The 14,634-nt window shown below is 39.7% G+C and overlaps 1 protein-coding gene across 1 annotated transcript in view; it reads right to left on the minus strand.

Annotated features, from left to right (window-relative positions):
- Positions 1–14,634, minus strand: part of MAMDC2 (MAM domain containing 2) — an 84,625-nt gene that overhangs the window by 21,418 nt on the left and 48,573 nt on the right. The window contains exons 3-7 of the mRNA XM_075277438.1: positions 9,819–10,087; positions 6,967–7,051; positions 4,597–4,734; positions 3,798–4,054; positions 2,159–2,252 (exon numbers count right to left, since the gene is read on the minus strand). Of these exons, the coding sequence (XP_075133539.1) occupies positions 2,159–2,252; positions 3,798–4,054; positions 4,597–4,734; positions 6,967–7,051; positions 9,819–10,087 (843 nt within the window). The remainder of the gene's footprint in view (positions 1–2,158; positions 2,253–3,797; positions 4,055–4,596; positions 4,735–6,966; positions 7,052–9,818; positions 10,088–14,634) is intronic.

Here is a 14,634-nt window from a genome sequence, read left to right on the forward strand (position 1 = left end):
CTCTGAGAACATACATTGAGGTTTTTTACTAAATGGAGTCTGTCACCAAGGTAAAGCTTATTAAACCAACAGCACAGATAGATAGATCAGGCTGACCTGAATAAAAATTTGTGTCTCTTTTGCAAAGATCTTAATTTAGTTAGCAATATACAAATAAGCAGTCTGGAGCATTGAGGGCGTCTCAGTTTCTCCAAACTGCTGCATCCCACATTGCTCTAACCTGCTCTCCTAACTCTCTCCTTTCTTTGAGTGACAAGGCCAGAGAACTGCTGAAATCTTCTGTGTTCTTGAGCTCACGCTGGTGTATTTGATCAGTGTGGGCCATATCAGTTTGGAGCTGCTCTACATGCTCTGGATTGCTAATTTGCATATTATGAAATAAATTAATATCTCAACAACAGACACACAAAAGAGTTATATTCAGGAGCTTGACCGATCTAACTTTGTTGCTAGTTTAGTATTCTTCACCCTGGTGACAAACTCCCTATTACTGGACTATAGACTTGTATTGATTTAACTGGACCCTGAAAGGTTTGCAATGTCTTTGCATTCGGAAATGTAAACATCAGATTCATTCTCGTAGCCATGGTTGCATGGTTTTGTATGTATTTACAGTTGATAAGATCTCTAGATACAATTGAGTTATAGCTGTGGTTTATGCAGGCTCCAACTGGTAAGAATTTTTGGTTATTCTGTTGTTAACAGATGTTTTAGCAGTAAATTGTTAACATATGGCATGAAGAATGGGAATATTGATAGAAAAAGGGAGCTTGCTGAGTAAATGTTTGTTAATGATTTTTACCATATGTTTTTTAAGGAATTAAAAAAAGGCACAAGGCACTGTCTCCATTACTCCATTAGCACCTTTAAGCATCTGCAGAAAGGATGACTTGGTACTCAAACCCCATGCTCATATAGAAAGATTTGTCTCCACAACTTACTGCCAGGAATTCAGCTTGTAAATTTATATCATATACCATATTTTTCGGACTATAAGGCGCACATAAAAACCTACGATTTCCTCAGAAATCGTAAGTGCGCCTTATAGTCCGGTGCGCCTTATATATGGATGGAAGCGGCGGCAAAGTCTGCGTGCCACTTCCATACATACATAAAAGGCACCGTAAGGGTGCATTCACACTACGGAACACCAGCGTGTATCACAGCCGTACACGCCGGCGTTACAGCAGGACTGCCGGACACTTCCCATTCATTTCTATGGGAGCCGGCATGCGAGCGCTCCCCTTAGAAATGAATGGAAAAAAGCAGTCCATTCATTTCTATGGGGAGCGCTCGAATGCCGGCTCCCATAGAAATGAATGGGAAGTGTCCGGCAGCCCTGCTGTAACGCCGGCGTGTACGGCTGTGATACACGCTGGCGTTCCGTAGTGTGAATGCACCCTTAAAAGTTATATTAAACTACCCCCCCGTTTTAAAATAAAACCCTGAAACAGAATGTGAAACTTACCGAACGGTGCAGGGTGGGCGGGCATTCAGGCCTCCTCTTCCTCCGATGTCCTGACCACTTCCTCCGGCGCTCGCGAACTGATAATGGCCTGGGCGCATGCGCAATATCATAATGCTTCTACTACGGCTACTGCGCATGCGCCCAGGCCATTATCAGTTTGCGAGCGCCGGAGGAGGAGGACGGAACATCGGAGGAAGAGGAGGCCTGAATGCCCGCCCACCCTGCACCGTTCGGTAAATTTCACATTCTGTTTCAGGGTTTTATTTTAAAACGGGGGGGTAGTTTAATATAACTTTTACGGTTGGGCTCTATCAGCATGATTTTGCTGATAGAGCCCCTTTCACTCCTCGCCTGCCGAGCGCTTCCAATAGAAGCGGCTGGCACGCGGGGGGTTAAGCGGCCGCTGGCAAAGTCTGCATGCCGCCGCTTTCAATAACATATAATGCGCACCGGACTGCGCCTTATAGTCCGGTGCGCCTTATATATGAACCGAGACGGACTATAAGGCGCTCATGGGCAATGCGCCTTATAGTCCAGTGCGCCTTATAGTCCGTAAAATACGGTATTGGCTAAACAACCCCAACCTGCTGATCATATACAATTTATAGATGAAAAAAATGTATAAAAAACAATTCATGTCAATCTGCACTACACTGGCAAACTAATAAACATATAGTAGTTACCGCATACCTCTTTCCTCATTGCAGTATTCAGCAGAAAATGAAATATCATCTACAGCAACATATCCTGCTTGGATGCCATTGAATGCAACTTCAAAGACAATCTGAAATATTAAGACAAATTTTATTTTAGATGTAAATCATAATCTTATTCCGAAAATTGTAGTCTACTTTGGACAATCTTTATTTGTCAAGCTATATTTATATGACAATGAATAACGGCAGCATTTAATTCAATGTCTGTAAATGGGGGCTACTGTAACCAAAATATAGGTCATGTCCTATTTTTGTCCTTTTTAAAGGTTCCCTCTATCCACTCAAATGTATGGGGGATATGTGAAAACAGGTGCCCCGTGGGTAAAAGATGAAGTTTTTCACAGCTGTTTTGCACCTTGGTCGTGTGAATGTAGCCTTAGACAGGTTGCCTAACAATAAGCTGTTCACAGGGTGAAGCACCACCCAGCACCAAGTATTTAGTTTCTCTCCAGCATTACCACAAGGGACATGAAGCATTAGATAGCACTCATTATGCTGTGCATATAAGGAACAGATATGTTGGTTACTCCAGGGAAGAGGTGTATGCAACATCTCTGCCTGTTCTGGTCTCTGCGCCACCCTCTGCTTGCATGCTGCGGTGTAGGAGGCGTGTACAGTTTCATAACTTGCTTAGAGTTTTTGGTTGCATTGTCTGAACACTGTCCTATTCCTTGACCCTGTTTTTGGTTGCACTGTGTGAACATGGCTCTATTTCTGTAATTGATTTTCCACCACACCCGTCTCCTTCACCTAGTTTTGTTTTTCCCTGTGATTGACAAGCCTGCCTTCCTATCAGGTTCAGGGCGGGTTCTTCCTCCCTATTTAGTCTAGGCTCACCTTCACATTTATGCTTGCTGTTGCCTTGTGCGTGCTGGCTTTTTTTCTCTTGCTGTTATTTCTTGTATTCTGATTCTTGACCTCTGGCTTTCCCTATAGACTACTCTTTTGGATATCGATTTTGACACTGCAACGCTTGACTGTTACTGACCCCTGGCTAGCTGACCTCCCTTGTTGTTGTTTGTCTTGTCTGAGTTTTGTTTGTCACGTATTTAGGAAGGGTTTTTGTCGTCCAGTTGTTGCCTATTACATAGGACAGGACCGGCAAGCAGGAAGGGACAGTGGGGGGGTTTCAGACCAGGGCTTACTGTCTCTTGTGCCCCTTCCTCCAGGGTTCATCTACCGCACTGGGGAACTGCTGTCTGCACTTCCCTAACAGTGTAACTAGAAGCTTCAGTGGCCCAATGTGAAAATCTGTAACACTGCCCCCACCTACCATGCTATGTATAATACTAGTGTTTTATTATGATGTAATATTGCCTTAATCTCCAGGGCCCACTAGCGACTGCTACCACTGTCCCCCCTGTAGCTAGGCCCATGCTCTAGAGTGAGAGACAATCTTTCTAGACCTTTAAAAATAATGTGCCAGTTAAAAATTTGAAAAAAGTTTTCTAAACTAAAGATTGTTCACTTTCAGGGTTATCCTGCTATTACAAGAATGCTATGTCACCACTGACTGGACCTTCAATGAACCTGAAGAAAAAGCAGCTACAGAGGTACCTTAGGACAGGACTACATCATAAAGCTTATACAAATTGCATCAAAACCTGTCTTACCTCTACCGGGAATAATGCATTCAAATCAACCTCCGCCAAGTTCCATTCTCCTTGCCTGACATCATTCATTTTCCAGATTTCCTCATACGAACCATGCAAGTCTCTAGTATAGACCATAAAAATGTTGCTGCTTTCACGATGGATGCGATAATAAAAGGAAAGGCAACCTGATATGGGGGTGACAATCAAAGGAGACACCAACTGGGCTACTTCTTGGAACTGCTTAGCATAAACAGAATCAACATACATATAGTGTCCTACGGAAGTGAAGAAAAGAAATAAAAAGCGATAAATTGTAATGCAGCAGCACTTTTTAAATTAAAGTAGCGGAGATATTTATCAAAACAGGTAGTAAAGTAGTTTTTATTCCCCTTGATCTCCTATCTCTACCCACCTGGAGGATACCTGCAGTTATTGAAGGTATCTAACTGCTATGTAGAAATACTCTTTATTGCTATTGTTGGTTACAAACCATTACTGTTCTTACCTGTCTCTTGGTACCAACTAGCATACTGTATCTAATTTTTGTTTGAATGATCTGTTTTTTTGTTTATCGCTAAAATTTAAATAAAGTTTATAAAAACAAACAAACATCCAGAGTATAGACAGTTAAACATGGGTACAATACTCTGTCCAGCTAAATGAGACCTAAGATTGAATGTTCTTATGGGTGTTATTGTCCATTCATAGCAGTCTGTCTATATATAGTGTCTGTATGGTCCTCAAACACTTCTTACTTTGTACCATTATATCTGCTTTAAACATTCTTACATCCTCAAGAAATTACTAAATAACTCACCAAATTCACTGCCAAGTGTGTGGTCTTTAGGCATAACAGCCTGTGAATTTCTTATGTTGCCTCCTCCAACAAACCAGTTTACATTTGGGTTCCAGCTGTTCATATAACCACAGAGATGGTTTTCTTCAAAGTCGCACTCTGCAATGACATAAAGGCAGTCAAATGCTGATAATTCCATACATATCATTATTCATATGATAATCATGATAGAAGACGTTCGCTCCATGAATATTTCTGCAAAGCACAATCATCCTTTTGCTGAGTAACCAGACAAAACAGTCCATTTGTTTTCTGCGGGAAGAATTCCAAAGGCTAAATTAATATATATTATAGTATGTTAGTCATTTTTAAAGTGTAACTAAACTTATTACAACTTCTAATTTTCTTGCACCATTTGTGACATTAATAAATATCGATATATACCTTATTAACAAAGCTTGAGTTCTTTCAGTAAAATCCGGCACTGAAATCCACCGTCCTTTCCTGTTTATTATCTGTACACTGACTGAAACTGGAGAACAGTTGGATGGGTTCATGTATGGTATAGGAAAGCTGCGGCTTTGCAAATCGCAAAGTGGGCATGGGATTTGCATAAATCCCATCCCCTTTGCTTGCACTGTAAAATGCCGCGATTTTTCCCACAGCGTCCCACGGCGCTTTACAGTGCAAGCAAAGGGGATGGGTTTCATGCGAATCCCATCCCCACTTTGCGGAAAAAAACGCAGTGCATACATGCTGCGATTTGCAAAGCCGTTGTGGCTTTGCAAATTGCAGCATGTCAATTATATCTACGGAAATGCCAGCGGCTTTCCCGTAGATATAATGTTGAGAGAAAATCCGCAGAGGAAAACTCTGTGAACTTTCTCTCAAAAGCGCTGCGGAAAGAACCACAATGCTTTCACGCAGTGGTTCTTTCCACAGCGCTTTAGCGCTGCAATTACGGCCCGTGGGGCCTTAACCTTAAACAGATTTTTCAGAGGCAAAATATTGATGACCTTCCTTAGGTTATCAATATGTGATCAGTGGGTGTCCAATATCCAGCACCCACTCACACCACCTGCTCAAAGTGGCAAAAGAGTTTGGCTGAGCGTCTTCCATTTCACAAGCCATTGAGTGTACCAAGCACGGCCCCTACACAACATACAGCACTGTGCTTGGTATTCAGCTGTGGAGCTGACCCAATCTGCAGTCTGCAGCTGAGAGGTGAGGAGCCCAAATGTTAGATCCCAACTGATCTGATATTGATGAACTACCCTAAGGATAGGTCATCAAGATTAAAATCCTAGAAAACCTCTTTAGTCTAAGGCCCCATGTAGCAAGCCGCTGCCAAAAAGCGCTGTGGGAAAAACTGTTATAGAAACACATTGTGCTTTTTCCCACAGCACTTTTCACAGAAAGTCTGCAGAATTTTCCTCTGTGGACTTTTTGCTTCAATTACACCTATAGGCCGAGGCTCCACGGGCCGTAAACGCAGTGATAAAGCGCTGCGGGAAGAACCGCTGCATGATCGCATTGCAGTTCTTTCCGCAGCACTTTTAAGAGAAAGTTCACAGAGTTTTCCTCTGTGGACTTTCACTTAACATTATATCCACGGGAAAGCCTCCGACGTTTCTGTAGATATAATTGACATGCTGCGATCTTTTCCGCAAAGTGGGGATGGGATTCGCATGAATCCCATCCACTTTGCCTGCACTGTACAATGCTGCGATTTTTCCCACAGCGTCTCCGCTGCGGGCAAATGGCGGCGTTTACGTCCTGTGGGGCCCTGGCCATAGGGAAACTGACAGCGTTTCTGTAGGTATAATTGACATACTGCGATTTCCAAAAACGATATGGTTTTGGAAATCACAATATTTTAATTATGGGTATTTTTCTGCAATGTGTGGATGGGATTCGCCACTTTGCAGGGACTGTTAAAGGCCGCATCAAAAAAACGCAGCATTTACTCCACGTGGTGTTTCAACCTTGGGCTATAGAAATTAAAATAACAAGATGCAAACACCACAAAACCATTTGACCTCACATTGTGTGTTATCTTTTATTCCATATGCATCTGACTCCCAACAGAATGTCAATTATCAAGCAAACTATACTATATTTTTTCATTTACTATTCTGTTTGACTCTTGTCCTATGAGTTTTCTCTTATTTTTATTTTAACATATTACACTGAAAATAATGCTACGTTTAAAAAGAAGTAGAAAAACAGGTAGCAATTCAAGAACGAAGAAGCTGGATACATTCTTCACCCATGTCAATGAAACATTTTAGCCCTTCTGGTTAGTGTATATGGGTCTCAGTAAAACAATCAATAAGAAAAATTTAATGTAATAGTGTTACAACAAAGGCAATAACACTATTTCACACTTACCAATGCAATACCCAGTGGTCATTTTTAACTCATAAATTGCTATGCTGCTTTTTTCATCAGCTCCAAGTATTCCTTCCAGTATGATCTATAATACAGTAAAAAAAAAAAATTAGACCATGTTCTGCATCTAGCTGTTCCTTTCATTCCGCTTACTGTTCTAGAAGCATTCCCTCAAACTGTTTCTTTACATTTAATGACATCTGTCAGCAGGAAAATCGTTGTCAAACTAATGACAGTACCTTGTAGAACTCCTTTAATACTTTCCAAAGTTGTCTTTCTTATTCTGTACTAGCTGGTACCCGCGACTTCGTCTGCGGTGATTGTAGCAGTGTGTATATACAGGCGTGGGTAAGGTTTTCGTACTGTGTATAAGGTATGGGATATGAAATGTAACTTTGTATCTTGTTTTTGCTGTAATTCAGAGAATACGTGAGACTTTTGTGTTGAAGTTAATTTGTATTTGAGCTGCTATACGGTGTTGTGAGAAACTTTACATAGTGACTTTGGGACAGAAGTATTTGAAGTTAACCCTTTCCCGCCAATGGCATTTTTTGATTTTCGTTTTTGACTCCCCTCCTTCTAAACCCCATAACTTTTTTATTTCTCCGCTCCCAGAGCCATATGAGGTCTCAATTTTTGCGGGACAAATTTTTCTTCATGATGCCACCATTAATTATTCTGTATAATGTACTGGGAAGCAGGGAAAAAATTCAGAATGGGGTGGATTAGAAGAAAAAATGCATTTCTGCAACTTTCTTACGGGCTTTGGTTTTACGGTGTTCACTGTGCAACCAAAATGACATGTCCCCTGTATTCTGTGTTTCGTTACGATTCCGGGGATACCAAATTTATAAGGTTTTATTTACATTTTGACCCCTTAAAAAAAATCTAAAACTGTGTTAAAAAATTATTTTTTGAAAAGTCGCCATATTCCGACAGCCGTAACTTTTTTATACGTGCGTGTACGGGGATGTATAGGGCGTCTTTTTTTGAGGGGTCGGGTGTACTTTGTAGTTCTACCATTTTCGGGAAATGTTATTGCTTTGATCACTTTTTATTCAAATTTTTATCAGAATCAAAACAGTGAAAAAATGGCGGTTTGGCACTTTTGACCATTTTTCCCGCTACAGCGTTTACCGAACAGGAAAAATATTTGTATAGCTTTGTAGAGCGGGCGATTTCGGACGTGGGGATACCTAACATGTATGTGTTTCACAGTTTTTAACTACTTTTATATGTGTTCTAGGGAAAGGGGGGTGATTTGAATTTTTAGTCCTTTTTAATTTTTTTTTTATATTTTTTTTACTTTTTTTAAACTTTTTTTTTGTATTTATTAGACCGCCTAGGGGTATTGACATGGGTGGGCGGTGTCGCGGATTGTCAGAGCAGTGGGGGTCAGCAAACATGGCTGCTCCGGAGCGTTAAAGAGAGCCTCCTGGAGTATCGTTAAGGTGAGGGGCAAAGTGGTAAAGTACATGTATATGAGATTGTGTGGGGTGAGGGGCGAGGCTGTAGAGGGCAATATGAATTTTGTGGCTTGCTATGGTCCAAAGTGTGTGAGATTGCAGAGATGGTGGTGTGAGTTTGGGTTTTGTGGGGGTCCTGGCACAAACGTATGTGCGCTATTGTGACGAAAAGTAGCCTATTGTTTAATCGGGTGTATTAACTATGTTTGTGGAAAATTTCAGCCAAATCGGTGGAGCGGTTTTTCCGTGATTGAGGAACAAACATCCGAACATGCAAACATCCAAACACACAAACCCACAAACTCACAAACTTTCACATTTATAATATTAATAGGATTGCAGCTACATTTTCAAGAATATCATGAGTTTATTCTTATGCAAATCCACGTAAAAGTGCATTGCCAGTAGATTATACTGATTTCCCTGCTGACAGACTCCCTTTAAATAACTGGTTTGGGTTGGACAAAACCAACATACCATATATACTCGAGTATAAGCCGAGTTTTTCAGCCCAGTTTTTGAGCTGAAAAAGCCCCCCTCGGCTTATACTCTAGTCAAGATCTATGAGCAGCCGTAAATTAGAGTTAGTAATTAGAAAATTACTTTAAAACACATAGACATTAGGTATCTCTGTTTCTGAAAGTGCCCGGTCTACTGTATATAGGGTATCTGCAGTGCTCCTGTTCCGTCGGGAAGGGGTTAATAGGAGCACTGCAGATACCCTATATTCAGCCAGACTGAATTCCAAGTGGGGGAAAAAAAAACAGTCCTCAAGCTCAGGGAAGGAGCAGACAGACAACCAAAACACCCCCTCCCCTTCCCCAGCACCCAGCAACTACTGGAGCCAAAAACTCTGACCATTTTAATTTTTGAAATTTTCAAGTAGCTGCTGCATTTCCCCCCTAGGCTTATACTCGAGTCAATAAGTTTTCCCATTTTTTTGTGGTAAAATTAGGGGCCTCGGCTTATATTCGGAATGGCATATACTTGAGTATATATGGTATGTACTTGCAAAAGTGGCAGGATGGTGAAGCTCATCACTATTGCAATAACTATCCAATATGTCATGGATTAAGTTAGGGAATTGCTTTGTGAACAAATCTCTCAGTGTTACTCTACTAGGACTTTCAGCACCGTAATTTGTAAATGTAGACAGAAGAGCCACTGCTTTCTTATTCTTTCTGTTCACATAGTGTAGCCACCATAAACAGCATTTGTATTGCAACAATGATTCACAAAAAGAAGCTGCCTTCTAATACGGATAGAAGTTGTAGCTTTAAAGCTTCTACTCAATATGTTAATGTTATTTATAATTTTATATTATACATACATACATTCCTCCCCCAAAATTATGTGAAATAATGCAAATACATTGTAAGCATTCACCTTATACTTTTTTGTTGAATTTCTTAAGTCCACACTTGCTATTAACCAGCCATCTGACTGTTCCTGGCTTGACCATAGTGGGTGATCGAAGCTCTCTCCTTCAGGCCTGACAAGAACATTTAACATACTGGGATTAGGGGAGAACTCCAGTCCAGTAATTTGATAAACCAATCTAAGACAGCTCCATTCATCAGGCTGGAGATCAGGACTGAGGAGAACAGCTTTCTGGCCATGAATTCCACGCGTTGTATCCACTGAAACATAATGACCTGAAAAAGTAAAGAAATGCAACTCACTATGGGATGATATCATGGCATAGATAATTGTATTTGAAGGAAGTTATGTCCGCCTCTGTGTTGGACCTCCTCTATTGGAGATTCCATCATATGAATGAGAAAAATATCACACACAAATACAGGATCAGAGTAGACAAGTTTGCGAAGTTGCTTCAGTTTCAATTTTGTTTTTAGTTTGGAAGCATTGGAGCATGTGTGCATAATCCTATACAGTGTGAGAAGGACACGATGCTGATACATATATAAGTTATTTTTATATCACAAATTAAAAGCTGAACTAGAACCGTACTATAGTATAGAGAGTCTCCTACTAAACGCTGCATAATGAAAATTAAGCCAGTGCAATAAAATGTACATAAAAGCAAAGTTATTTTAATGTGTCAAAAATACAAACTTTAACAAAGTGGTGAGGTCACACAACTTCCACCATTACATTTAGCTATCAATGTTACCAACATAGCACAAGGTAGATATAAGTATAATGTAATAGGCCAATGTAAAAACATTATAGAGCTTTGGTTACCAGCTGAATGTATGGTCCGTCTCTAATATACCAAACCAATGCTGGTTACAAAAGTACAAGTATATCTACTATTGAAGCCCTGGGCTGGTCATTTTCACTTGTACTCTTTCATTATTTCTATTTTTGAGAAGACTAAGTACATGTTTGTACAAATTTGGTATTATACCTATAATTGCTATGGGAAGAATCGGGAAGAAAAAACACTTAAGTTACAATTAAGGCTGAAAAGTTTTTCCATAAGATGTCACGTCCATTTTAGCTTTTTGTTTTCAACAAGTTAGAGAAGACATCAGAAAATGACTTCATGGCTAGAAGTCTCCAGAGTTAACTAGAAAAAGTTAACAGATTGGAGGTATATAGGGAAAAAAAGCTTTTCACTACACTTTGAAGATTGGCCTACAACACTTCCATAAATCAACATTGTCACAATGCTTCTAATAATATACCTACAATATGAAGCGCAGATGTTCTTCATTGCTACAAGAGTTTTACAAGAATGGATTATTTACACTTCTGAGAAAAAACATTAGTAGATTAGTTGAATGGCCACAAAGTTCTACAATGTGACAGGAGAGAAAGATGAGATTGAGGGATCCTGATTTCAGCACATATAATCATCATGATGTGACAGTATGGAATTTATAAAAAACAAAAGAGACACCGAGCACACTATATAGTGTAGAATGTCTGATAAATTTTGGTGGAAATAACCAGAAGATTTAAAAGGACCAAATGGCCTCTCACCTGATGAGGTTGTGACAATCGCTCACTACTACGTTTGGGGTTTACCGTTAGGTGGAGGAGGCAGCACGTCTGATGGACACCGGCCAAGGCCAGGGAAGATAGAGTTTTCAATGAAATGGAAAGACGGCGCTCTCAGGTCACAACAGGATTTTATTCAAAAAGACAATGATGCACAACGCTAAAAAATCGCCGCGTTTCGGGCACACCTGCCCTTTCTCAAGTGCGTAACTAATTAGAAAATAGATAAAACAAGTATTCACTTCAACGTTTTTTTGGCCAGAGAAGCACTTAGGCCTAAGTTAAAATATACAATGAATTCAAAAAATAATAATACATGATTTATAAAATAATAGTAAAACAAATCTCATATACCAACCTTATCATTTAAAATATAAAAAAATCTATATATACATAATAACAAGTAAATGTGCCAAATCATCTCAATCTCATGATAGAAAGCCATTGCATATCAAACACTGATCGTTAGCATGCATCATTGTGTTGTTATTTATATCAATGTGGCTACCAATAATCCCTAGTTTACAACTACAGCAAAAAAAGGGGGAGCATAGAGAGTCTTACCTTCACACAAAGCTCGGTCAGTCTGGAAGATGTATACAAATTGTATGCCGTGTGCTCCTAGGTTTAAATATAGTGGAGCTCGTTTGGCTCCCTACATTCCTTGGAGTGTTGCCAGATGGTGCGATTCAGGTTGGAGAACATATATGTCCACGCAAAATATTAAAGCTACACAACAATGTGCTCTAAGTTGTAGCGCATATGTGACTCACGCGTGCGTGGTATATTTAGCATTACTAAGCGCATAGCTAAGTGCTCATACGTGATATGCATATTCGTGGTATGATTACCATTACGGAGCACGTGACTGAGTGCTCATGCATAATTCGCGCATGCGTGGTGTATTTAACATCGCGGGACACATGACTAAGCGCTCATATGGTAAATAAAAGGTATTGATGTTTTTTCGGATTTCTCCCTAATATTACAAATGAATTGGAGCAACTCATAATGAAAACAATTGTTCCAAAAAACAACAGATATAGTAAGAAAAAATATATATACATACATATAAACACATATATACACATATATACATACACACACACACACACATATATATACATATATATATATATACATACATACACACATACATACATACATACATACACACACACATACATACACATACATACACACACATACACACATGCTACAGACTGGGACTTATATATTTTCAGCACATATATAATGATTAAACAATGTAGACCTTATTACTATGTGATTACATTTGGGTAAGAAGTATTGATGGTCCTTAAAAGTGCAAAAGTAATAAAGAGCTAAATCTCCAACTATATTTTTGAATACATATTTGGGATAGGAGTAGATAAACTCTTTAGGTATTTGGAGGGAAAATACATTAAATACCTAAAATCAAACACATAGGGGACAAAAAGTAAGATATGGAGTTAGATTAAAGATTGGATTACATACATTTATTTATTTATTAACGTCTTCTGAAGCTATATTAAGACCAAAAGGATGTAATGTATTAAACTTAAATAACCAAAACATTTCTCTCTTATTTAATGTACCATGCCTATCTGTAATTCCAGGAGGGATCCAATCGATGGGTGTTACAGTGAAACCACTAAAGCTTTTGTTATGATGTTCAGCTGCGTGTCGTGAAACGCTATGTTTAGTATATCCGTTTAGAACATTCGAGCGATGTTTATTGAGACGTTCACTCAATTGTCGAGTAGTTCTACCAATATACTGGAGGCCACAAGGGCACTCCAGTAAATAAATAACAAAGGTAGATGTACAATCCAAATGATGTCTCAATTTAAAGACTTCGTTTGTGGTAAAGCTGCTAACTTCACCAATTCCATTCTTAATGGATTTACAGCATTTACACCTATTACGATTGCAGCAAAAGCTTCAAGTATGGAATTTATGGACTGTTTCTGCCATAACTGTCACAATATTGGTATCTAGCAGCGTTAGGTTCAGTAATAAACACAGCAATCCGCATACTAAATAGACTTCATTATCTTTATGTTGTATATATAATGAACTGATAAACTGCTAAATAACATCTACTATCACTAAAACTGCAATTATATGGCCCTTGAACCCCAACAATTGACCTAATGTCCTGCCAATATCAGTGAACAAATTAGCAAATGTTAGTTTGTTGACTGAATCCATCTTTCATGCAACATATCTGTAACACATTGCCTTTTGTAAAAATGGATGTGCTGCCAATAATCCATAGACCTGAAATGGGGAGGAATGATTGGTGCTGCAATAGTTCCTCCCTATGTTTGTAATGGAATTGCCTCTATAGCTATTCTCCAAATTGCAAAAACTCTATAACCATATAACAGAAAGCAGTAGAACAAGCTACCTAAATCTCACACTACCCTGGCTGGAATTTTAAGACAACTCTGACGTCTTCACCAGAGCCCACTACGAGGCCAGTTGGGCTTACTATAGCACAGTCTAGACCCAGGTTACCAGACCAGTAGTTAGTGTAAAAAATAGATACAACTGCATATGAAATCAGACCAGTAAAACAGAACAAGCCAAAAACAGAAGAAAAACACAAGCCATCAACCAGGAGAACACAAAACTGTCCAAATCAGAATCAGAGTTATAAATGTGTCCACACTGAGGTCAAGTCCAAGAGTTCACAAACAAAGCCAAATCACTAAGAAAGTGGATATACAGTAGAACAAGCCACAGTCAGTCACCAGAAATACAGCAACCAGTTATGTACTAAGCACAGGAACCTAGTTAGTAACAATTAATTAATTGCTCTCACAAAAGTCTTCAATGATCTCCTAATAGCTAAATCCAATGGTGACTTCTCTCCTCTTATTCTTCTGGACCTCTCTGCAGCTTTTGACACTGTTGACCATCAACTTCTCCTCACTATGCTCCGCTCAGTCAGCCTCAACGACACTGCGCTCTCCTGGTTCTCCTCTTATCTCTCAGACCGCACCTTCAGTGTATCATTTGCGGGCTCTTTTCCTCCCCTCTTTCCCTTGCTGTTGGGGTTCCTCAGGGCTCGGTCCTAGGCCCCCTGCTCTACTCTCTCTACACAGCCCCCATGGGGCTGTGTAGATTTGGCTTCAGGTACCCTCTTTATGCTGATGACACCCAATTATACACATCTTCCCGGGACATCACCCCTGCACTCATACAGAACACCAGCGACCAGTGTCTT

The sequence above is a fragment of the Leptodactylus fuscus genome, chromosome 1, assembly GCF_031893055.1.
Source record: "Leptodactylus fuscus isolate aLepFus1 chromosome 1, aLepFus1.hap2, whole genome shotgun sequence".
NCBI classification, from domain to species: Eukaryota; Metazoa; Chordata; class Amphibia; order Anura; family Leptodactylidae; genus Leptodactylus; species Leptodactylus fuscus.